General features: G+C 48.6%; 1 protein-coding gene across 3 annotated transcripts in view; it reads right to left on the minus strand.

The window, feature by feature from the left end:
- Positions 1-25,924, minus strand: part of CCDC50 (coiled-coil domain containing 50) — a 44,445-nt gene extending 18,521 nt beyond the window's left edge. For 2 of the 3 annotated variants that reach the window (XM_049802961.1, XM_049802958.1), the window contains exons 1-4: positions 25,742-25,924; positions 8,516-8,578; positions 7,056-7,185; positions 2,117-2,207 (exon numbers count right to left, since the gene is read on the minus strand). In XM_049802961.1, the coding sequence (XP_049658918.1) occupies positions 2,117-2,207; positions 7,056-7,185; positions 8,516-8,578; positions 25,742-25,790 (333 nt within the window). In that variant the 5' untranslated portion in view covers positions 25,791-25,924. Of the gene's footprint in view, positions 1-2,116; positions 2,208-7,055; positions 7,186-8,515; positions 8,579-8,708; positions 8,768-25,741 lie in introns of those variants that run through there. The other variant, XM_049802960.1, reaches the window with a different exon arrangement.
- Positions 25,925-26,601: the final 677 nt, after the last annotated feature.

Below are 26,601 nucleotides of genomic sequence, written 5' to 3' on the forward strand. Positions count from 1 at the left end.
GACCTTTACAGAGCCGTGCATGTAAAGTGTACGTTGCAGGCAGGAAAGGCATCACTGAAATGCAAACTAAGAGCCAACACCCTCCAGAACAAAGCCAGCACTGGAGGACCTTGGATGCGTGTTCAAGTACAAACTATTATTTCAGGATTCAGATTGGATCTGCTCCGTAACCAGCTCTGTGGAGGACCTGGGGATGCCACAGGCTCTTCACCAAAAAAAAAAAAAAAAAAAAAAAGAAAATTAATTCCTTCCCCTGACAAGGTTAACCTCTTCTAGCAAGCACAGTAAGTCTATAAATATATGGGCTTAAGCACATTATCCCCAGGACTGAGACAGCTCAGGACTTGCAAATCCACACAAACCATTTCTTACAAACTGGACTTGTAAGCAGGTAGGCTTAGCGCTTCATTTAAAAACCCTGCACACCAGACTGGATCTGCCTCACGCAGAGCACTTGGCATAAAACAGCTAGCCACTGCTGATACCAGAGAACTATCCCATACGCTGGGCAGCTACCACACCCTCACGTGTGACAAATAAAAGACTGGCTCGGCATGTGGCCAGTGCCAGCGTAATACAGCATATCCTGCAGGGTACGTGCATAGATGCTGTGCCGAGGGTTACAGCAGGGGCTCTGATGTTTGTCCCTCTGCCAGCTGACAACCCTCTGGGGCACTGCGCAGCCTCACTCACATTGCTCAGGCTCTGCCTCAGCACAGGAGCCCACCCAAAAGAAATAATTCTGGGGGGCACCCTGGAGGGGAAGCAGGATCAATTCAAGCTCTCCAGAAGTCCTGTTGCAAGGATGGGCAGTAGTGCCAGACCCTGGTACCCAGCTGCAGCCCAACTCCAGCTATTCAGCCACCCTTGGAAACTTCCCATGTACCAGCAGGAAGGCAAAGAATGTTTATGACATTCTCCTCATGGCTTTGAGTCACATTCATTTGAAGATTGCTCCCAACAGCACAAGATGGTCAGCACGCTGGTTTGACAGATTCCAGGGACCTGTTGTCAGACTGCTGACATCCCAGCAACTCTCTACGTAGAACAGGAAGGAAAGGTGCAATTCCCACAGCCAACATGAGTAGTATTGCATCCCCTTCACCTTCCCGATAAAAATGAGACAGATGGTCACATTTAATAGCACAAATCCTTTAGCCAGTGTTCCTCCTACCCTCCCACCTCATTGCCACAAGCTCCTCTTGGAAGCCCTTCCACGCCTGCCTGGGCAGCCTTTCAGTACTTGCTCGGACTTAATGGTGTAAGAAGGAAATGAGGTCTTGCACAAGCAGACTGGCGCACCTTCAGGTAAGGACAGATTCTTATTTCAGTCTGTTCCAGGAAACACAGCCTTGTGTTCAAGCTCCTCCTACAGAGAAAATGCCACCAGGTGCATCTTGAGCATCTTAACCTTACTCAGACTTCTCAGGAAAACGGGGCCACACTTCAGGCTCACCCAGGTGTTCCTCCACTCTGTGGCTTTCTTGAATATCCAGTCTCACAGGCTGACACAATAAAGTGATCAAGTCAAACCCTTTGAATACCATGGGCAAACCACACTGCCCATTCTCAAGCAACAGCACCAGAGCAATATTCTGAAATCGCAGAAGGAATCTGCTAGCAAGAACAGAGTGTTCAGGCTGTGAAAGACTAAACTGAAAATGAAGGAAGGTAATGGAGAAGCCAGACATGGATGGCTGGGCTGAGGGTCCTGCTGAAGTCTTTGCACCTAAGGCCAAGAAATCATGAGCCAGGACTCTCCCCAAAGTTGTACCTGTCTTCTTGCATTTGAGAAAGAAAGCAGATCTCAAACTGCGTAAGCAAGTAAACTTTCCTAAACCAGGGCAATGAACACCTCAACAAGACCCATCTATTACTTGCCCTCTTTGTTAGCAAAGCCACTGGCATCAACAACCCTTGTGACCCTTGAGCATGACGACTATGACTGTAACTTATTCCTGTAACAGGACTCCCTGAAATCTCTCTGGATATCGAGATCTGCAAGGACCAGGACTGACACCATGCAAGCCAACTCCTGTGGCTAATGACAGAGAAATTCCTGCACTGAAAGGGCTGCTACAAATAGCCCTGCCGTGCCTGTAACTTTAAAGGTTACCTCGTCTTTTTCCTCTTGCCTGCGGCGCTGCTCTGCTTCAAATACCAGCTTCACTTGGATTTCCTGAGCGATTTCACAGTCCTGTCGTTCTCTAGAAGGCAAGGAGACAAGGATTATAGGCAGCTAAAGTCACAGGCATCAATCAGCCTGGAGAAAGGGATAAAAGAGCTAAAGAACCATCTGATTTACACAGAAGAATTATTACTCAGTATTAGTGCAGAGCCTATGAATCTCACCAGGACCTAGGACTCCCTGTACTTACTGCTGGCCAAATTTAGAAAATGGGTCCCAAAACATTCACAATCAGAGCATAAAGCAAGAGAAAACAGATTTATAGGCAGTTTGCTAAGAAAGGAGGTAGATACTGTAGGATAGGGCAGGCCAAGGCAGCCCATAAGAGTCTCTGCAAACACTCTAATCCTGCTGAGGAGTTTTTGTACACCTGGTGCCAAAGGAGGGGTTTAGGGGTCAGGTTAATGCAGACATTTCTGGGAAGTGGTTTTCACCTGAAAGCCAAGAAGGAGAAAGCGCAGAAAAGCTGATAGCAAAATGCACTACGTAGGCCAAGCAGAGGCTGGAGCTGGCAGTTCAGTAATGAATGAGAAATGCCACTGAGGTGGGACGAGACACAAAAGCAGAACCGGTGCCAAGAGGCAAGAGAGCAATGTGGGTCAAAACAAGGGGCGAGGGAGCAATCATCCATTGCGGATGCAGGAGCAACACAATACTGCAGTAACTGGGGACAGAAAAAGAGATACTGGAGTAATACAGACATGGGACAAGAGTTCCATTTGTGTGGATAGACAGGGAAGGCCATATTGCGGGGATGTCATACAGAAAGCATCTGCAAGACTTGTGCCGTACTCAGCTGCAGGCTCTGATGCCCAGCAAACAGGCTGGAATGATGGCCAGGGGTATCTTAGGGCAACCCAGAAAAGGGCTGGGGGATTTGAGAAGAAAGATTAAGAGCTCTCTCTTTCAGCACTGCTGAAATTGAGCCAAAGACTAGGTCTAAAGAGGTCAGAAAAATCAATCTAAGCTATCTCTGCAACTGAGACTACTGAAAGGCAAGGCATAGGAGGAGATAAGAATGGGAACAGCAACAGGCAGATCTTGCTTTATTAGAAAACAAACTTTTGAAGAATACACTGGCAACAATCAGATGGGTGATGGGAGGACTACCAAGAACATGTTATGGAAGTCAGGCAAGTATTTCAAGAGAAGCAGGTTCAGCTATGTCAACGTTGGGCCGTGTGGGCTGCAACAACTAGCTTTAGACTTGAGCAACGATCAGGGCACGAGCGACCTAGCAAACTTGAAGGCAAGGGACAGGAAGGAAGTCTAGGATGTGAGCGGAAGAAATTAAAATAGTAAGTGTAGACTTCCAGTAGCAAAGCAGACAGAAGTGGCATGGCTGGAGCAGTCAGTAATACCACAGAGCCTGCTTTTACAGAAAGTGAAGAATGAGAGAAGCAGAAAGAGTGGATATGTGGCTTAGGGTGGGAGGAAGGACACTGTGACATGAAGAGGGTTTAGAGGACAAATGCCACCAGAAACAACTGATCTGTCTTTTCTGGAAGGAACATGCAGCAAGAGGGCAAAGAAGCTTCTTTATTTCTGGCAACTGCTCCTTGGAAGCAGACCTGCAACTGAGTACTGCATGTTATTTATATCCCCTTCCCTGGGCACGTATGAACCCCAAGTCAATTCCCAGACCACCACACTCGCAAACACTTGTGCATATCCATAAACTGACCCACATCTAAAGACACCCTGGAAGGCACTCATGAATTTCAGTGATTGCAGGGCTGGAGTTATCAATAGGTCAAACAGTTTCTTTCATCCAGGTAATAAAACCTGGCATTCTCTGTGTGTGTGCCTGTGTGCATTTCACTTAACTCCAGGGAGAGACCTGTTCAAAGGCACACAAGCTCACACAGCAGCAAATCTGGTTCTTGAACCTGCCATGTAAAAAGGGACCTTGGCAAACCTGGCACCAGCAGGGAACCACAGTCCCCAGCAAAACAATAGCTGAATATGCAAATCCTGGGGAGCAGGCTGTCAGTGGGCCTAAGACAGTGGATCCCTTATGACCCCAGACTCAGAGGACACGAATCCAGGTAGAAAGTTAGAAAGGTCAGACATATCAACGGCATTGCACGTCTCCAGTTCCCCTCGCACCTGTGAACAGAGCTAAGGTGCCAAGTTCATCAGCACCAACTGACTTGCTAAATGCTTAAAATACATCTTATTGCAGACAAACAAGAGACAGAAACAGCTAATCATCTTTCAAAGCCAAGGCAACAAGGTCATTGCCTCTCCATTTGCAGCAATGAACACTAGAAAGAATGCAAAAGCAGAAGCATTTTCTTGTTCCTGATGACACCCATCTTGGAATACACTGTATCAATCTCTAAGAAGCACTGAACAGCAACAGAGGATTAGATTCGGGGTTTTTTTGCTTAGTGGTAATTAAATACTGAGACTTGATTAGTTAATCAACATAAGGTAGTGTTTCAACTTGACTGAGCATAAGAAAATAGGCTGAAAAACTTTGACAGCTCTTTTGGTCCTTCAGTTTCATTAGTGTGAGTTCAAGTGCCCATCAGTCCCCAGAAATCAGCCAGAGCAACATAAACGTCACCATCCCTGAACACCAAACCTATGTGTCCTCCATTCCTGGGCAGCCAGGAGTGTTAAGAGAGTCAGGGAATCTCTACATCAGTTTAGCAAAAAGAAGGGGGAAAACCCCAAAAAGTCAATGTGATCAGAAAGCTCCCATTCATGTTGGGTGTAGAAACTAATTGTTGCCAGATGAGGAGGAGGGGGGAAAAAAAAAAAAAAAAAAAAAGGTTTAAGGGAACCATTCAAAGGAACTGTTTGCATTAGTGTAACAGAACCATTACAGCACTGGGAGCAAAATGAGGAAAGAGCGTATTTTCACGGTATTTCCAACAGTTACTTTAGCAACCTTGCTAGTATGCTTGGCAGTGTGCAGGCTGCTCAGCTAGATGTGAGAGGTGCTTTTAAAGAAGCAGGAAAATAAGGTTTGATGCTGCCCCGAATTCTTAAAAGGAGAAGAAAAGTTATTTCTATTCTCTCATTTATCTTCACAAAATCTGTCTGAGAGAATCTAGGATTTGAAAGACAGAAGAGAGCCCATAAATGTGAAGAGCTTTTTTATGTTCCCTGTTTCTAAAGTCCACCCAGTTCTGCCCCTTTACTCCTCCCATCACCTTGCAGTGTCAAACTGTCCTAGGTGATACAGAAAGCAACGGCAGAGAGGATCATTTTGTTGCCAGAACATGCTGATCTTGCACAAGGAGACAGTGGGAACGTACAAAGAATTAAGGAAGAAAAAGATCCAATTACAAAAGGATGCCTCCAACTTTTTTACCATTCTTGCAGAAGAGCTCATGCTCTCAGGAGCAGAACTGCTGCTGACACAACACTTTGCATCAGTTCTGCCTGTAACTTGGCTCACAAAGTTCATAAATCCCATTTTACAGAGTCCTACAACAAGAAAATTGTTTGCAGTTCCCAGCAAGTAACAAAAAGGAAACCTCTCTGCCATACAAAATTAATTTTTATGTTGTCATTTACATGCTCACATCTCTAATTGGTAATGAAGACAAAACTATTGAAAGAAAGCACAGACTTGAGCAATAACACATGTATCTACCCAGTGCTGCCTGAGTACGCTGGGAATATTGAAAACAGTGGCTGATTTGTCACGCCCCAGCTTCAAATCTTTTATGAGCAGCTCCTTTGAAGCCAGTCCTGCATCTCACACATCTGCAAGACAGAGCTCTCCTACTCCATGGCTGTCTCTGCCAGATGAGCCACCCAGGGTCTGTGATCCACCACCAACTGTACCTGGGGGGTGGCATTACAGAGCACGACACAGGCCGGGAGGCAGCACAGCCGCCCAGATGTATTCCTGCCTTGCAGACCCCGCATTTGCAGGGAGCCCCGTCCTGCTGCCTCTCCTCATCGGGATCGGAGTGAGCCCACTCACGCGACCCATTTGTCACATCTCACACATTGCAAGAGACTAAGAGGGGGGGACAGGACAAAAAAAACCAAATAAAAAAACAACACACCACCAAAAAATGAAAGCATCAGTGTCAACTCTGCATTGGAAAGTACCTTTTGTTTTATATATATGTTTTTGAAATATAACATGGCCCAGCACTGCCATGTTATACTTCTACACCAGCTCCACAGCCCAAGAGCCATGGCACACAGAAAGCCAAATCACAGGCCACAGCGTTAGATCTGAAGTGTATCACTCAAACAGCCTCCCACAGCTGCTGCAGAAGTCAGTGACTGCAAGAAAAGGCCTGTCCCCCAACACCCATCTCCACCAATTGACCCTGGGGCAGCAGCTCCTCTTCCCAGGTTGCTTCACGCTGGAGTACCTGCAAGCGCAAGCAGGGGCTTTGAGCTGTTCAGTGCAACAGTACACCAAAAAGCATTGTGCCCAGCTCCTCAAAAGCACTCGTCCGGCACAATACAAACATGTGAATATCTGCAATTTCCACAGGAGAGAGAATTGACTGTAACACTGTGTATTTCTGTGGTGTGGTTTCTTCCTTCTCAGGCTTTAGCCAGGGACAAGGTCAATGCAAGTGGCCAAGTTACCCCACTTTGTCAACAGGCAGCAGAACAGGAAGGCTCCTTCCCACGGTCAGGCAACAGAATCTAAGCCAAGATGGGCCCCAGGACCACCTACTCCAACCCTGTCCTCGTTACTCTGCGTCAGAGCCTAGTATCAATACTTTTACTGCAATGGATAGCCAAAGGAAAAGGGGAACAAAAGCAAAAGGCTTATCAACCTGACTCCCATGTACTGTCAATCAACTCAAATCAAAGCAGCTGATTTCAGTGCTCTGACCCACATGGGACTAGTATTTCAAAAGCTCCATCCCAAACTCACAAGTCTTTTCGGTGTTTCTGGATTTGAGCACGTGCTTTCAGATCCTCCTCTTCTTGCAGTTGCTTGGCCACCTGCAAATCATGTTGCACCAGACGATTACGCTGAACATTTGTTGCCAAGTGATGCTCAACTGGAAATAAACACAGACAAGAACCCCCAAATCAGCCTGCAGAACTTCAGGGTGTGAACAAGAAAAAACAAGTGGGAGGGAGATTCCAGGCCAGAAATGAAGACAGTTCTTGGTAGGGAAACATCTCTAAAGGTGGGGAAGTCCTGAACTGAAATTACGCTAGCAGCTTGAGATTGTCTCGTTTCAGCGCTGAAGAGGACTGTATGTTTGTCTGTTACCAAAACAAGATCTGCATATCTTGATCACATCCAGGTTTATGGGTAATGCTTTTCAGGCTTTGAATTTCATTTTCTGGCCATGGGAAATTACCCTAGATGAATAAAGTGGGTCTGGAAGGAACCACCAGAGGCCAGTGAGGATGAGCGGAACCTAAGTCACTTTGATGGATGCTTCCCTAATTTGTTCTCAAGAACCTCTAGAGAAGGAAACTCATCTTGCTCTCAACATATCAGTTCCAGAATCTCACTACCTTTATATTTAGCAACAGAGCAACTGTGTACTACAGTAAGTCCATTACCATACATGGATACTGCCTGCAAGAAAAGATGGCTACATGAGCTGCAGCTGAGCCATCTTTAATTCAGTGGTCTCAGGTTCCAGCTGCGAGGGCACAACTTCAGCCCAAGTTGCATGCTTGGCAGAGTAGCTGGAATGGTATTAGCACCTAGTACTAGTAGATACCAATGGTCTTGGCACCCAACAAAGCAGATTAGAGAGGCCAACACACCTGAAACTGCAATGCAAAAATACCCAAAGTAACAGACAAACATGTTAAAAAAAAAATTAAAAGAAAAAAAATAATCACCAGTCACTTTGAAGTTTCTGGCTGTACTTTTTTTTCCTCTTTTTTAAACCCTTGTGGTGTACAGCTGTCCTCCCTCAAAATGTCTTAAAATGAAGCCTCCTTTCAAAAGGCAGGCACTAGCGATTCTGAAATAAGTAAACAGACAGACCTCTTCTGGTTGCACCTCAGGTCAGCCTATAAAACTTGAAGCTTCAAAAATTGCTAGTCATTTCTAAAAAACTTGTACAGCAACAAAACCTCAAACACGGTCCTACATGCAATTTTATCATAAAAGGCATAAACTCAACTCTAAAGGAGAGCACAAAATTGAAACATGAAATGCAACTATCTCTAGGGTACAATATGAACTGGGGCAGAATGCAGAGTAGTGTTACAGGACAGTGAAGACAGTAATAATAATCTGTATTCCATTAAAAAGAATAAAAATGAAATAAAAGCAGGGAGGATTTTCCTTAGCAAAACCAAAGCCAGATATCTGTTGGGACAAATTTGCTTCACTTTGTTCCAAAGATCATTGCTACTTACTCTCTTGCTCCTGCAAGTTATGGGCCAAGGTATGATCTTCCAGAACAGCGAAGTCTCGACACACTGGACAAGGAAACAAAGCCAAGAGAATCAGCATCAGGAGAAAAAAAAACCCCAAAAACCAAAACCAAAAAAAAGCATCAAAAGAGCTATGGGGGTCAGGGGAGCATACACACACAGACTTCTGACACACTTTCTACCAGCCAAGGTCTGGACTTGTGTTTTTCTTTCCCCCTCCTACACTTGTGGCTATTTTTGCACATGCCTGCTTCTTTGTCCCTGTTTGCATAAAAAGCCTTCTCCACTCTCCCTTCCATTTCCGCTTCTTTAGTTTACAACCAGAATTGCCCACGCCACCGCTGGATCAGACCTTGTGTACAAAACCCTGTATTCTACCCACATTTATACCAATGCCCACACTGACTGTGTTCAGCTAAAACCAAGGGCAAGTGTTTGTGCTTACTATGACTTTCTTTACCAGGTTAAAGGGTCCGAGAATAGTATTTTCTCTGCACAAAGGCACATGCACACTGTCACCTCTGCGGAGCTCAGCAGACTGAGCTCCGTGGCTCTCACTGCAAAGCATTTCTACCAGCTCAGGCATCATTTTACAATTGTCTCTTGTAAGCTTCATTGACTTTTTCAAGTGCAGATGCTGGATTTGCACCTAGAACTCAGATATGGGATCAACCACAGCGTTACTGGCAGCGGTAAGCACAGCCTCTTAAGAGGAGGCTTAAAATGACCCAGAGACAAGCTAAATGGGAAGGGCACAAGCTCCCTTTGGCACCAGTCTGAAAGCAGCATTTTTGCCAATGCCTATCACTTTCACACTTGAACTTTCAAAGGAATGCTCTACCCACACTGTAGAAAAACACCAGTGTTTATTTTTAACTTGCTATGATAGGCAGCGGGGCAGCAAAACACAAGTCACATACATATTGGGACAGGGACATACACACAGCATCTGCTTCAGCCTTTTGGTGGTAGGTACGCATCAGCTTCTTTGTGAACCAAGGACAAACTGTGACCTGTGCCCCCAAACTGCAGGATGGGGCCCTACTCTGCACATCTGCCATAACGTTGGGTTCCTGTCTGTTTCAAGGGGAGTTTAAGGCAGGGGCGCTGAAAAATTTACACTGGAGAGGTCTGTCACTTGTTTTTTTCCCCCCTCAATGGGACAAGCTAAGCAGCTTAACAGGACCTGAAAGGGGATATCTCCCATTTGAAACATACAGCACAGAGCAGAGAACTACAAAGTGCTTCCGAAGCTGCAGAAGGAGGTAGGAACCGCTGCCGCTGTGCTCCACAGGCAAAACCTCTGGAGACAGCCAAGGTTTCTCTTTAGCAGAGCACAGCAACAGCCTAGAAGAGAAAGTGAAAGTAACCCCCAAACCCCCAGAACACACCAAAACTACAAGGGGAATTTATGAGGAACGTGTTTACGAAAGGGTTCAGCGTCAGATAAGATAAAACATTTCCATCACTGCAAAGGGTAGAAAATACAAGGAAACAAGCAGGTAGCCGCATCTTCCTGACCCACAGTCTCACAAGCCTTCCCTCTTCTTGCATTGACTCACATGCTCTGCTAGAGAAGCATTCAGATGTTTGTCTGCACCCAGGTATCTTCACAAAATATCTAGAAGAGTTTCAAGTTGTGTGTACTAAGAGGTCAGATAAATGGCTTATCCTTTATCATATTCAACAGAATTTTTGGTTGAGCCTTTCTGCATTGGAGGGTATTTTACAGATGACAAAAGCTCCTAACAGCTAGACCAGCATTTCAGGGAAGGAGACTGACAAGCAGCAGGGTGGAGATGAGGACAAAGATTACAGTTATATGATTCCATAGTGACTCACTTTAAACATGTACAATTCTGGATGGTACAATTAAGGTTTTGTTGTTGCTTTTTTTTATTGCAACCTCTTTTAAAAAAGGAAAGAGGATAGAAAACACTAAATAGCACTGAAACACTTCCAGTGGGCATTTCTGTATAAATAAAGAAACACTGCCTTCAGCCACAGATCTGGAAAAGCCACAGCTGAGTTGCAGGCAGCAGTGCTATTCACAGGTGACATACCCAGGGGGCTTGGTGGACATGAACATATTTTTTTATGGGATAGGGCAAGGGGATCTTGCCCATAGAGACTTTATTTCTGTGGTCCCTAATACTACTTCAACTTCATAGCACGATTATGGAACAACCTCCTTCTGCTTACAACAACCATCATCTGGCCTGCTGGAAGGGCACATCTAGCTTGGAGGTTTGAGCCCTACTACCAGTTCAGAGCTAAGCAAAGATACCTCAATACAGAACCACAAACAGTCTGCCCAAATCTAGGGCTGTGCCTTTACCACCACATATTCAAGAAGCAGCACTTGCTCCTGACAGTTTAAAAAAAAAAAGGGGGGGGGGGGGGGGGGGGGAGGGAAGTGTTATTTTTAACTGCAATAGGTCTCTGAGCAAGTCCACTGCACAGCTGCCTGAACAGCTGTACTAGGAAGACAAGGCGGGCACAGCACAGGAGCCAGGATGAACATTTCAGAGCTGCTTATTTTTTGCATAAAGATTGCTGCTGTAAGAAATGCTTATGAAACTGCATCCCAGCCTTCCCAACTCCTTTCTGCACAGACTCATACACTGCTCTGATTGCTGTGGTCTTCTAGCTCTGCCTTGTGGGTCACGGTGCTCATGGTGCTGGCAGACCTTTGCTCCATCCTCTCCAGAGAGGCACACGAGCAGAAGAGGACTTTAGGGGTTTTTTTACTCCATTCTACCCACACCCAGACACACTTCTCTGAGAAAAGAAATGTGTTGACAGAAACATGCTCAGCGTACAGGCAATAAAGTAGGAGGGCCGTGGTAGAACACTGCTGCTCTTCTCTTGACGAGTCTTGCACCAACCCCAAGAAAGTCTAATTTCCTCCAGTGAGCTTCATTCCTACAATATAGCAATATTGTTTAACCCTTTTGGATTGATGGGCCAATAAAAACTTTCTAAAGAAAGCATGGACTCAAAATATAAAGGCCAAGTGCATATACTGTTGTGTTTTATACGTGGGCCTGCTGCTTCTAGCTGCTCCTCCAGAGATCTGGTGGAAGTAGTCCAGGGGTCTCCAAAGTTAAACAAACAAGAAAAAACAAAGAAAACAAACTCCTCAGGTCCTCACGTCCTACGGGCCACAGCTGAAAGCTGCTGGATGCCAGAGAGACAAAGCAGGGACCAAGGCTCCCATCTGGGTTGTTTTGGCTCTTCAGGACAGGTCTGTGCCATTTGGAGCTCAGTGCCGGGGCCAGGAAGCACCCACAGCCCAGGGTACCACCACATGCGCTTCCCAGCTCGTGACCTGAAGCAGCCTAGCTCAGATCCAGTGCCACCACTAACGAGGCCACACAGCACCCAGACCTGAGGCTGTGCCCAGCCACCGCCTGCCCTGTCTCTGTGCACAGGGACACAGCAAGTGGGGACATGCCCTGGGACGAGCCACCAAGTTGCAGGTGGCCTAGACGTGGGGCTGGGTCTTAAAACAGTGATGATTAATAACCATCCAGCTTCCCTCTCTCTGTACTGGATCTGGATGGGATAACGATAAGCATGCTGGAAGCTCCCAAGTGTCTGGGCTCCACGGTGCCCCCACCTCACAGCGGACACAGCAAGGAGCAGGCTGGTGGGGCAGCAGCAAGCCTTGGGGTCGCTCACACATTGGGATTCATTCACGCACTGCTGAAGAAGCCACTTGGCCACATATACAAACTCGTTAAGCTGTTCTTACAAACCCACGAACGGACGGCTTGAGCACACAGCCCTTGCTTTGTGCTGCTGAAGCCGCTGGCAGGGCAGACGGCACAAGACCTTTCGTCACTGTCAGAAACTTGGCTGGGCTGGCCGCCTCCAACTCATCTGAGCACATTATTCCCAAGTCCCATCAGCCCGAGAACAACATGCAAAAGAAGATGAGAACATCCCATTACGAACACAACGAAGCACTGTCAGCCAGCCAGGTGGCAAGAGACGGGGACGCCTGCAACTCCCTAGCAAGTCTGGGGGCAACAGCAAGTGCAGAGCACTCCCTCAAGACTAGACCCAGCACTGAGTCAAGCACGACCACAGCTACAAGTGACACCAAGGAAACCAACCCTCAGTTCTCGAAGACATGCATCCAACAATGAGGCAACTACAAAATAACTGGAAATGTGGACCAGCCACGCATGGTCTGAAATAAGCTTCATCAGCGCTAGTCCTCATCCCGTGCTCAGTCTCAGCATGGCACCAGCATGCTCATTAGTAGGTATTATGTGCGCTGGGCTTGGGCTTAGAAATAGGATGGCCCCAATGACAATGCAAAGACTCACAATTCCTCCTTTCCAAGAGGCTTCTTATTTAAGGGGAAAGAAATCCATTTCCTTATTCCCTAACCGTATGCCTCAAAAATGAAAGGTAAGGTTAACGTTACATTGACTGCTGCCAATGAACTTGACTTCCCATCCCCATGCCCTGGCTGTGTGCCATCAGACAGTCAAAGAACCAGCAGGGGTGCAATCAGAGCAGCTACAATTGGCAAGTCCAGTGAAGCACGAAACATTAACACCAGGTTTACCATAGTCTGATTAAGTCAATCTGCCTTGGCACAGCAGGGAGCAGGTCTGAGATATGTGCTTCTGGCACAGCTGTCAATAAAAGAAATGCCAGCCCAGGAATCCCAGCCACTGTCACAGCCAACAGAGGTGCCAACAGGGGAGGACAAGGGCAGAAGCATGGCTGGAAGCCTCATCCTCTGCAGCAGTGGTGGGCTCCAAAATCCACGCAGCGGCATGAAAGAGGAAGCTCACTCGCTTGATGGAACCCGAAGAGACTCTCTGCAAGCTCCAAGCACAGATCTTCTCCACTGGTATGAGTTCACGCTGAAAATAGGCCTTTCTAAGCATCACTGAAGCAGTGCAACGGCAAGCTGTACAACAACTTGGCAAATTTTCATTAAATAACCTCTTCTTTTTGCCTCACTAGCTTTCTCCAGCATTACCTCAGCTCCGTAGCTCAGCATTTCGAACACCAAACTGCTTCAAAGAGAATGGGGTAACCACAACAGAGGAACAAAGGCAGCCTTAGATGTTGCTAGCGATATTTAGGTGTGTGACAGGGGTAGGTAACGTCCAGGAATAGGCAGTGTGAGTGTGCACTGTCTCTGTAAGAGGTCAAACCCGACAGGCTTCTCAAGCATGGCTTAGAGCAAAACACCCCCACACACACTTCTGCCTGAAGTCTTAGACCATGTTTTGACATCACTGAAGATCCCAAGGGCCCCTTTGGTTCACGTGGCCTGTATGCTGTGCCCTGGGATACTAGCCAGTTCAATGACCCAGGGACCACACAAGCATGCCCCAAGCATTTCCTTTTGGGCCTTAAAAACCATTTTTGCTCCCCACCCCCTCCACTCCCAACATTTTCTCATCAGCATCATGTGCTGGATAATTCACAAAATAAACTAGAAGGTGTGAGTCATGCTTAGTTTAGAGCATCTGCAGTTTTTGAATCCTGAACTGGAGGACAGGAGGGAGAGGAAAGACAAAAGTGACACAGGAAAAAAGTTTCATCAGCTAAAAATCACTTTTCAGGGCCTACAGAGCTGGCAAGTTAAGAGCCAAGCAGCGAGTGCAGCCTGTTACAAGCCAGCAGTCTGAAGAATGTGCCGAGTTATGAAGATCCCTGCAGACTGGAAAGCAAGCTGGGACTTCATAGACTCTTACCAGCAGGGACTGGCCAGGCCACTCCAAGCTAGATATGCCCTCCGCAATCTGCAGATCATTTCCTTAAAACAAAGCCAGCATGACCAAGCAGCCACCCAACTGGAGGTGAGAGGCTACCCAGAAGGCAGTTTGCAGAGGAAACATGCAACTGGGACCTTTCCTTCTCACCCCCAGCAAAGCTGCTCTGTGAGATACATGGCCTGACCTCACCATTTCTCATTTCCATCCTGCGTCTCCCATCGCACCAGGAGATTCCTGAGCTCCTGCTACCACACGTGGGTGCCAACGGAGGCTGGCTGGGACACGTCTCGGCTGCTGCAGCTGCAGTTACACAGACGGCATTCCTAAGACCTTGTTCACCAGGCACTGCCAGTGCCAAGAACGTCTAAAAACTCACGCAGGGAGGCGGTGGCTCCCAGGCTAGAGGGCAGGGCTGGGCAGCCTGGGGAAGAGAACCATTTCTGCTCCTCAGCCACGGCACCAGAGCATCTCATGTAGCCAGGAGCTATGAGGCAGCACAAGGAGACCGTGCGACCCCATTGGGAACCAAACTGAGGGATCTTAGCCTAATTCTTAAAAGTGTAAATGTGCAAAGTAAAAAGAAAAAAAAAAAAAAAAGGATTGCCACAGAACCATGGTGGGGATCCTTGGCAGTCTTGGCCTGAACAGCTTGGGATTTGGGAAAGAGGTTATCCTCTTTGCTCTACGCTAACGCCTTGAGGTCAAGGCCATGAGAGGTTTGCTCTGTCTGCACTGCTCTCCAACAATAAACTCTTACCTGCCCAACAATGCTTTAAAAAGGAAGACTATATATATATTTTTGAGCCAAATCCTCAGAACATGAGTCTGTTTTTTAAACTGCCTTGAAATAGAAATCAGCAGCATTTGCAAAATGCCTTCTCTGAGGCTACTAATTTGGCATTCTCGCTTATGTAGACCTGCCTGCAAACTGTACTGTAGAGGAGTCCTCAAGCTGAGAGAGCATCTGCTGAACACCCCAAAGCAGAAGGTGATGTGCTTGCACAGTATAAACAGAAAGCTGGACATACCCAAGATCACAAAAAATAGCACTACAAGGGAGCTCAAAAGGTCATCCTAGAGCATGCCCCAACCACAAAATTTGATAAAATTTATCATTCTGCCTTTATTACAGAAGGCTGCCATCTTTTTCATCATTGGATAATCGCACTCTACATCACTTCATCTGCAATCTTTCTAAGTAAGAGCAACTATTCTTATCCCCCGAGCGTAAAACACAACCCATAGGTGAAGAATGTTAAAGACCATGTCTTTGACTTCCAGATGAAAATGTTGAGTTGAAGCACTTCAAAGCTTGGACAGACAGATGTACTTGAAAATGGCATTGAACCTTAAGGAGTACTGGCACCCATGCTTTGAAAATTCAGCCTGTTCAGCCAGGTCCAGCTGGCTCCCCAGATATGAAGTACCCTGAGTCACAAGCACTTTCTAAAACCCTCAGTCCTGTAGCCAACATTGCCGCTACAGCTGCTGCCTCCTGTTCCAGAAATGTCTGTGCATTGAGGGGCTGAATACATACAGTATTTTGCCACTTTAAAGCAGAGAGCAGAGATATAAGCCACAATATGTTAATGTCTGCAATCCATTACCTGCCGGGCTCAGGACTCCATTATCTCTGTAGCTCTTTCTTGAGCGCCCCAGTGTCCATTGGCCTGTACAGGACTGCCTAGACCCAAAAGGTCACCGGTGAGCTCAGCCATCGCACTGTGGACCCATCAGTAACATCCAGGTGGACAGGTATAAAAACCTCAAGGTAGATATACTGGTCAGGGATGGCTTGGCTAGTTTGACACCACAGCCAAGCAGTAGAGCCCAGGCAGCCAAACACGCACTTCACTGACAACATATGTGAGGCATAACTGGGTCTGTGTATGGAAGAAGTTAATCTTAATTATCAGCGAGAACAAAAGTTGCTTCTGTAGTCATCCTTTCCAGCATCTGACACAGCTTCAGTTGACTCAGCTAACACCACATGTGCAAAATGATCAACAATAAAGACAGGGAGAAGTTTTCCTAGCAGTTAACTTTCACCACCGCCTCCCAACCATGGATCACAGCAAAACGACATTGCCTCCAACAGCTGTGTTCTACCCTCACCTCGTCCAAGGGCAAACCACCACACACATCAGTGGAGAGCAAGCCAGGAGTTACCTTCACCAGGAGAGGTCAAAATCCCTGGCTTACACAGCCATCCCCATGAGCACTACTGTACCTGTAAAACATGCCTTCAGCAGTGTCCCATGGATCATATGACACTGTCCTTTTCTGGAGTCTTTTTTTGTTTCTTTTGCAGACAGGATGTCACAGCAGTTTTGGTTTCAAGCCCAACACCACTCATTTAAACTTGTGTAAGGGAGGGGGAAAAGAAAAACAGTCTCCTTTCACGCACAACTCAAAACAGCCACCCACTCAGAAAACTGCTCAGGCACGGAGCTTGCATCTCAAGAGATTTGCACTATATAAGCTCCCTTCCCCCAAACCCATCTCAGCAGTGATCACTGTATTTTGCCTTGATCTGTTTATTTCAGCATTTTAGGCAATTTTATACCACACACAACTCTTGGAGAGACACGCTGAATTTCCTAGATAGGTAAAACTTCTGTTGTCTGCTAAATGCAAGGCTAAATCCCTTGCTCAGTTCAGTAGTTTCTCTGCAGAGAGCTGGCAGGATCACCTTGTGGTTCAGGGTGCCTTTGAGGAACCATGGCACCCTGGGTGCTTCGCTAGCATTTCTAAGCCCTCAGTTTCAGGCTGCCGGTGAATAAGCTCACACAGCAGCTCCAGAGAGGCAGGCAGGCAGCTGGGAGCAGAGATAATTCAAAGTGTCAGCTCTCCCAGGCTTCTCCTCCAGCTTAATCCTAGAAGATAATGTAGCAAAATACAAGGGAGACAGGATTCAGAAAGGGAGCTCTCAATGCCCCTCTGGTCCAAGTTCACGCACTGACTCAGTTTGCTGACTTCTGAAGGCCTGACATCCACGCAAGAGGTGCCAAGCGCCAAAAAAAAGGTTCCAGTTGCTCTCAAAACCCCACCGTGTGGTTTTACACCACAGGGACCTGCAGTCGTTCGGAGGAACGAGCATCTCTGCAGAGAACAAGCAGAAGACAGACTCCCTCAGAGATGCCACTTTTCAGCCTTCAGGTGACCAGAGCCAAGCCTGAGACTGCTCCGAGGCTTGTAGCTAAACAAGAGCTGCAGCTGGAAGGACGGACCGCAGCATCCGGCATCGGTTCACATGCAAACAAGCCAGGTTTTACTCATCCAGATCAGGTACCTAGAGAAGCTCCAGCAGGATGGGCCTCAGGGCAGCCTCCCAGGCTTGGTGGAAACCTGACCAGCTGCTGCATTCAAAGCTGTAGGTGTCAACTGATCCTGCAATCCACTCTGATTCTTACACCGATTCCCATCAGCTTCCTTTTTCCTAGAAAGGCGGCTGCTAGGCTGCGAGGACTCCTGTCTGCCACCCGTTCAGCTGCTGCCAGCACTGCAAATCTGCTCCACGAGAACAACCTTCCTCCACCTAACCAACCGAGGATGCTCCGCTTAGTTTCACAACCTCTTTCCTTTGCTCCGCCAGCTCCTCATGGGTACTCTCTCCCCCCTCGCTTCCTGCATTTAAGTTCTCCAGGTTTATTAGTCAGCTCTGGAGAATACAAGTACCAAAGCTGGCCCCAGATAAGTCAAACCTTCACATGCATGTACAAGAGTCACAAATCAGTGAAGTTGCAGCACTAACAATACACGTCCCCCTTCCTGTCACAGCCTTGTGTTGGCATGCTGCTCTTAGAGCAACTACAGATTTAAAACAGTGGCATAAGAGGGTAAGAATAAGTCCCTGGCCTCTGGGGCCAGATAGGCAGGGAAGCAGAGCTCCCAGCATCAACCTGGAGCAAACCACTTTGTGGCACCTGTTCCCACAGCTCACACGCACAGCAGAGCATGAGGAAGAAGCAGGCTGGCAGCCTTTTAAATGCCTCCTCTCGGAGAGCACAAAACGAGCTCCAAGTCAGATGTACAATTTTTGTTTTGGGAGCTAAATCACCTTTAGGTGATATTGTATATTCGCAGCTTCTTAAAAAAAAAAAAAAAAAAAAAAAAAAAAGGACAATTAAAATCAGGACCTAACAAGTTTACCTGTTACGTGGCCAGAGATGATGCTCTGGGCAATGCCAGCCACCTGGAGTACCATGTAACTGAGCACAGTAATCAGAGCTGGAAGCAAACCTGCCTTTTCCACCTTGCATCAGGGATGTGAGGAATGCAGGCAGGGCTATGCAGCCCTAGCCAAGGACCCAGTCCCTCAGCGCTGCAAATAAGGTCAGGAGAGCCCAGCCTCTTCCCGACACCAACTTCCTTCGGAAACCTGGCGCCGACCGAATCGCCTGCAGTAGAGCACAGCCCTGTGAACAGCAGTGCTCTCTGCACGCCACAAAAACAGCCGACACCCTGGCGGCTTGGAAAATTCCCAGGTCTTTCCCTGCTGTCCTCCACTGCTTCACCCCAGCCCCCAGCAGCACTGCCAAAGGCTCCAGGAGGCACTGGTGAATTTAGGACATAAATCCTCCCCATCCCACCAGCCAGCACCCCAATAATAAAACTAACTTCAGAACAGAGTGAGAAAAAATTTCTTCCTACCAAGATCCCACAAGTAATGTTTGCCATATCCATAACAGACACGTATGATAAGCTCAGGTGCTTTTGCAGTGCAAAGCCGTTCTGCCATGCAGAGGGTGAGAAGCTTTCCATCCCAAGGCAGGCCAGCACTTCCCCAGCCCATGTGCCAGGTCAGTGGTGACAGTCCCTCTGGGAGGAACATTTCCTGCCAGGACACGCTCCAGCCTCTTGTCCTGTCTGGCTGCAAAGGGCCAAAGCTATACGCACCGTGTCTTTTGGAGAGGTTTCTGCAGAAAGAAAAAAAACAACCCACAAACAAAAACCCACCTCTCGCTGGCAGGAAATATTCCTGTTTGCATAAACATCCTTCCTCCCTTTTGTCCCATTACTTCTCAGGTCAGCCCCATCAGTGTCCTTAAGGTATGCCTGTCTCTCAGCGCCTTCAAATATTTGTTCATTTATGTCCTCTTCACCTTTGTCATCCCTTACTGAACACCAGATACTGAGCCCACACAATATTTCCTCTTAAGCCGATTCCTCCAACCACCAAGTCCTGGTTCGACAGAAGGGCTGGGAAAAGAACAAACCATACCCTTATGCACTCAGGAACTCAAAAGTTTTACTGCACAGAGCTTTTTACACCTCTTTTGAAAAGAGAAGTGAAAAAGAATGACTCGGTTGCAAACTCACTTCAACTTTCTGTCCTGAACAGCACTCGCCACAGGCAGGGTTGTCAAGAGTGCACAGACCAAACTGCTACCAACTCAGGCCTGAGTCGGAAAGATTTCACTATTTTTATTTGGCTGACGGAGCATCGTGGTGGTGGCACCGTGGGTTGACGTGCAATTAAAATAATCATCAGTTGAGCTTCTGGAGCCTGACACAAAATCCTTGGACAGGGGCAGAAGGGCTGCGCCAGGCTTCTGAGCAGGCTTTCATCCACACCTTTCTCCCCAGGGAAAGTAACACTTCTGGCAAGGTTAATTTACAAGGTGCCTGGGGTTACAGGGTAGATTTTATGAGCACCCAGGCCTACCTGGTCTCCTTTGCTCAATGCAATGTTCACAACAGCCCTGCCTTGCATCTCTTACACATACAGCATGATGCTGCAGCCTCCTGCTCTCTTTCCAGCCCTGCTAAAGTCTCTCCCAGCTGCCGTACAGTGCCAAGGCCATATAGCACTCACTCAACGAGCTGTGTGGTATCTTTTCACGTACTGAGAAAGAAAACAGTGGGAAGACTCCAATTTCTATTTTTAAAAAGCAAGTATAAATGAAGTGTCAAGGGACTTCCACAAGGTCCCGTCATGTGTCCTGTGGAAAAGCCAGCACCATAAGGCAAACACAGAGCCTCCCTGACACACAGCAGCCTTCGTGGAGACGGCAGCCCTGCTGACCCGGTGGAAATGCCCAGCAAAAATGGAAGTGCCCCTTTTGTTCCTGCAACGCAAGCCACCAGCAGCAGAACAGCAAATATCTGTATCACCTTTTTGAAGGCAAAAGAACAAGCCAGCAGCGAGTATCACACCAGAAACCGGACCTAAGTTTCTCGAGTTTTAAGGCAGTTTTAGGAGCAGACAAACCTCCTTCCTCAGTCCTTCAGCCTTCAAACCAGCACTAGGCAGCGGAGCAGCAGTGAGCGAGCGGGAAGCCAGCCAGCTGGGAACACTCTGGGAAGGGGACGAGGAAGCAGGGAGGGAACATGTCACTTCGTCCTATAAATCACCACATTCATGTGAACTGGGTGTCTCTGAGCAAGGAAAAGAAAGCTTATTCCAGCAAAACATGGAAGTTTCACACATCCCCGAGGCACATCCCATTGCTTCTCTAAGCAGGGTTTTCCCTGTGCCCAGAGAAAGCAGGACTGGCCTCTCCTGCTCCTTGCAGCAGCCATCTCCAACTCCCGCCTGGCAGGCAGACGCCCTCTGACGTTGCTCCTGGCCGCAGGAAATTAAAGATTAAAGAGAGGCCTGTGGTCACAGCAAATGCAATGCTGTCTGCAACACACCGCTCAGCTGGGCTCATTACTCAGGCAGCGGCAATGGGTGATGGCCAATGTCCTAGTATCACAAATGGGGGAAGCCGCCCCACACACACCTCCCTGAATTCCCCAGGAATCAGGGCAAAACAGACTGTGCCCCCTCTTATCCCAGTCCAAAAACTTGTCAGTAACTAAGGAAACATCTCTGCAGAAGGCACCAACGTGAGTCTGTAAGCTCCTCTCTGCCAAAGTCTGCTTTTTGAGCAATCTTTTTGCCTCGGTACAACCTCCACGGCAGCTCGCAGAGGACAAGTGCTAAGGATTTAAGGGATGGGAGGAGGCAGACCTGCCTGCTCAGTTGTGTTTTGGAGCCAAGAGCATGAAATATGCTAATCCTGCCCATCTCTTCTGCCAAGCGCTGCAGACCCAGAACAACTGAATGCATAATAAAACTTTCACCCAGCTTTAACCAGAAGTGAAATGAGTACCACAGCCTCAGCCACTGAATTCATGCATGCTGGAAAAAGAGACCTCCTATTACTCAGAAGAGCTGGACATGAACCAGTGACCTAGAAAAAAAAAGCCTGCGTCTATGTCCCATCACTCTCCACCTCCTCATTGCCTTCGAGCCATCCAGCTTGTCTGAATGTTTCAGAGCCCTTCTCCAAGGAAGTCACAAAGCAGGAAACCATGACACTGCACATCATGCTGCAAGGAAAAATCTCAGCTGGAGCCAAAGGGCATGGGACAGGTGGCTTCACAGTGACCCGGCTGACCCTCAGCTGCTCTCAAAATTGTTGCTCTCATTAAACTAATCCAGTTAAAGGCCAACCCTTCCTTCACATGACTACAGCTGATACCTCATCTCTCAACACCAGCCTCCTGAAAAATCCTGAAGCAGAATTACCTCCTCACCAGACACCGGGCCAGCCATCAACACTTTCTGAACCCACTTCCACCTTTGACAGACATCAAGTTTCTCTTGTCCACTGTCATGTTGCTTAGCTCACACAGGCACCAAAAGCCTTGATACAAGCCAATAACATCCGTCTGTTCCATAGGAGCCTGAGACACCGCACCTCAGAGCTGACTCCCTTCCCCGATCACTTAGAAAGTCAGCAGCCAGCAGGTTTTTATTGCAGGAGTCTCAGAGAAGGCCACATTAAGCTGCAGAGATCACAGGGAGGGTGCCGTGGTTGGGAGGAAGACTGATGCTTCCAGCAAACTTTTATTCAACCTATGTTAAGGCAAAAGAGAGCCAGCCAGGCTGCCTGCCCTTGAGAATGCCTTGCCAAGATGGAAAATAAAGGTTTGAGCCCTTCCCCTTTCCCCGAGGCTGCAGTCAGAGGTGTACCTTTTACTACCATGTTTGGGAAACTGGCCTCTCTGGCAGCAGACTACAACTAGCAGCATTTGAATGTACAGCTCAGGAGTTTCAGAAAGTCAAATCGGATGCTTAATGAAGAGTAGAAACCACAGTGTGAGCATTGTTGCCATGTCTCTCCAAGCACAAGTGGCACAATCAGCCTTTGTCAAGGCTGGAGCTCCAGAGACAGCAGTGTGGCAGGGTTGGTCCTAATGACTGGCACAGACATACTGCCCTTATGCTTCTTTATAGTATTACTAAAAATAAAACTAAAAACACTTAAGCCACTGCAATTTTCCACAGTTCCAAAGAGCTGTACACTGCTGGGGCAGAGTTCAGGGTCCCTATCCTGCCCCCCCCTTTCTCTCTGCAGAGAGGATTCAAACTGGCAGGAAAATCAGGAGCTCCTGGCGAGGAAGACCATGCCTGGGTTTTGCCTGCCACGACTAACAACTGACGGCTCTCCAAGACTGCACTGGACGAGGGACTGAGCCTCAGTCTTAGCAGACAGGCATCCCCTTGCAAAGCCATTGCCCTAGACCTCAGCTCTTTGGCAAAGGCAGCAACAGCAGATGGGACCACAGGTACATCCTCTAGGGAGAGGCAAGGTCTGCACAGCTCCAAAGTACCTCCCCAGAACAGCCCCGTGCAGCCCTGCCCGCCTGCGTACAGGCTGGGATGTCTCCCAGGTCCAAGAGGCAGCACACAGTGCGTTGAGATGGCATGGGGAGCTCACTTAAAACAGGCAGCCAAGGAGGGGGTGTAGCCCTTGCCCATTTTAGCTGCTAGTAATGTATCAGATCACAGGAGATGAGACAAACAAAGATCAAGCAGAGCCCAAGCCAGTTTCTTTTATCTGCTTTATAAGTAACTAATTAAAATAATATTTCCAGGATGCTTTTGCCCCCAAAAGGCTCACAAACGAGACCTCTAGTAAAAAAGATCGACACACACAGAGCTGAGGAATCCCCTGGGGTGGGTCAAAAGAGCACACAGCAAAAGCTGCTTTGTGAAAAGAGAAAATGTCACAGACACTTGAGAGGCGAATAGAAATACAGGCAGAGAAACTCAGCCCACAGATTGCAACTAACACCAAAACCTTCAGCAAATAGCTTACAAGAGCTTTACTGACCACAATGGTCAGAACATCCACTTTACTGCCCATGGAAAAATGGCCCTGTAACACCAGGCCGCAGCACCGAGGTCTAGTTTACACTAGAAAAAGAGTGTTTTGAGGGTGTATTTTACACCAGCAAACCCCTGCCCACAAAATAACCTGGACCGGCTGAAGCAGTTTTCACCGGCAAAATGCCATCTATATCAGACCTTCAGCTAATAGAAATACTTTTAAAGATAAAAAAGAAAGTAAACACAAGAAGCAAGGCTTCCTGCGGCACCTAGCTACAGTTATCAGATTTTCACTGCCATCATTGCACAGGAACGACCTCATTTTTTTGAGACCACACCAGAAGAGGAGGGTGATGCTGTCTCACAGCAGTCCCAGCTACCTGCAGCCAGGGAGAACCTGGACACACCGCCTCCCCTCCCAAAGCAGGTCTGGTGAGGAACAAAGTACTCAAACCAAAACAATGTTGTTCTTTGTTAATGAACGACTAAGCTGACCTTTACCCGAAATGAAGAAAGGGAATGTTTTTTCCAGAAGGATCAACAGTGATTTCTCTATCAGGAACAACAAATATTTCCCTAGGTATGGAAGGCAATGCATTTTTTTCCTTGGCTGGCATTAACACCGAGCATGAAAAGATCTAATCCAAAGCATAGCTCAGTTTCAACACTTTCCACAATAAAAACAAATGATGCTACTGAACTAAAAGCGTGAAACATGCCTGAGGCTTTGCAGAACATGGCTCAGGCCTCATCTACTTTGCAAGCTGGAGCTGCTCTGCGACACTACTTTAATCCAATTGCTATCAGGTAACAACAGATCGTTGTATCAGGACACTCTTGAAACCTAATCCACACTAGCCATAGGTGCAAATTTACCAAGGGCTGGTTGAGCCTGTATACATACTTTCATTCAGCACGTAAGCGACTTTAACTCAGTCCAGTTAGTTCACTTCAAAGATGAATCAAGCTAAATCAAATCAAGGCTACTTCAATTCTGAATAGGAACATCTACACAGGGATTTAATTCACTTTAATCAACCCACCGGAAAGGTTAATTGGATTAATTTTCTTGAGTAACCCTGTGCGGACAGACTCTAAGGATGAGATCTTGGCCACACTAAAATGACAATTTTACTAATGACTTAATAGGACCAACATTAACCCCTAAAACTTCAGCACGTGGATATTACTTTTCTTCCAGTAGCAATAAGAAGTGAAGCATTAGAGGATGACAAGAGGTCAAAAGGGACCTCCAGCTCCCTGCACAGACATACACCTTCTACTCTTGACTAGCTGAATTGTCAAATTCGCATTTGCTGTTTTGTAAGAATTTAAATTTTTTAAAAAAAGAAATGGCCAGTGGCAAGGAAAACAAGTTTAAGGAATTTTTGTTGTATTTGGGCAGGCACACCGTGCTCTCTGTTACTACAGCGTAAACCTCCAATAACTGGATTTTGAGAGGGCTTATGCAGATTTATATCGCTGTCAGAAAGCACAGACTCTACCTGGCGCAAAGCTTTTTAAACCCAAAGCAGCTCCAGAGCACCTTTAATTAACCTTAAAGGCAGACGTGTGAGACAGATACTCTGCTAACAGGGAAGCTGAGGCCAAGTCTGCGTCCCGAGCACAGGCTGAACCGGCAGCCGGGGCACCCAGAAACCCAGCGGGGCGCTTACAGCCCACCCTTCCCCTGCCCCCCGGGGGGGGGGGGGGGGGGGGCACGGGGGTTTTGCAGGGTGGCGGAGACTGCTTGGCGCTCCAAAGTCCTCACAAAAACCCCGTAGGCTCCAGTGTTTTTAACCGAGACCTCAACGTCGCCAGCCCCCCGCAAACCACCGCGTTTGGGGATAGTCACGGCTCTGCTCCCATTTTTCAAACGCCCCGAGCGGAGCCCCCAAGCCCAGCCGAGCCGTTAACTGCGAGGAACGCATGTGCATGTCAATACCCACCACCACCACCCCCCCCCGCAGGGTCTCCCCGCTATTCCACGGCAAAGCTGACCTCCCGCGGGAGCGGACCCCGGCCGGGCTCGCAGCCCTGCCCCGCCGACCCCAGCCCCACCGGGGGGCGGGGGGGGAGCGGAGCAGAAGCGCCGGCGGCGGCCCCGGCCCCAGCCCCGGCGCAGACAAAGGGCTGGCCCCCTCCCCCAGCGCCGCTCCTCGCCTTCTCCCGGGGAGAACCGGCGCGTCCCCGCCCCGCGGAGGGGAGCCGAGAGCTGGGCTTGGAAGGGCGGCTGGCCCCACCAGAAAAAAAAAAAAAAAAAAAAAAAAAGCTTCTCTCCTTTCTTCCCCCAAATCCCCCCAAACCACACCGTCCCGTCCAGCTCCAGGCCCCCCCAGGGTGACCCCCTACCTTCTTTGACTCCGGGCAGCTTGGAGTGGTCGATGCCGATCCCGGCCATGGTGGGGGTACGCTCGGCGGCCGGGGTCGAGGCCCTCGCCCCCCCCCCCCCCCCTCCCGCGGGTGAGGGCAGAGCCGCGGCGGCGCCGCCCGCGCCCCGCGCTCCAAAGTTGCCAGCGGATGGAGACAGACGGTGCGCCCGGCCGTACGGCGCGGGAGAGGGGACAGAAAGCGCCGGGGCGGGGCTGCCGCTCACCGCCCCTCTCCCCCGGGGAGGTGGGCGGAGGGGGGGACGGGGGACGGACGGGGTTTTTTTTCTCCCCCCTCCCCTCCTCCAGCGGCGCTCGGGCAGGGGCTGAGCGGGGCGGGCAGCCTCCGAGCGCGTTTATTTATAGTTGATTTTACTTTTTTTTCCTTTTCTTTTGTGGGTTTTATTGTTGGGGGGTGGACACCCCCCGCTACAGCCGGAGCGGCTTTTCAAACCGTTCGGACAGCTCGGGTTCCCTCGGTGCTTTCCCGTGGCGGATCCGGGTGCCTCTGCCCCCGCTCCCCCTTCCCGAGCCTCCCCGCGTCCCGTCGGCCGGGGAAACCACAACGCGCCCGGGGCGAGCCTCGAGCGAATCAGCCCCTGCCCGGTGCTCCTTGTCCTTGGGGGGGGGGGGGGGGGGGGGGGGATGTAAGGGGGATGCGATGAGCTTGTCCGTCGGGACGGGCACATCTCGGGGGGGGCAGTGCGGAGGAGAGATTTCTGGCCAAGGAGCACCCCGAGAGGTCTCGGAACCCCAGTAGCGCTCTCCTACAGGTCAAAAAGCCAGCCCTCAGCAGAGGTGGGGAGGACCCACAGGTGCGGTCCACCTTTGTTTTCCAGCAGC

Source organism: Accipiter gentilis, chromosome 6, assembly GCF_929443795.1.
Source record: "Accipiter gentilis chromosome 6, bAccGen1.1, whole genome shotgun sequence".
Classification (NCBI taxonomy): domain Eukaryota; kingdom Metazoa; phylum Chordata; class Aves; order Accipitriformes; family Accipitridae; genus Astur; species Astur gentilis.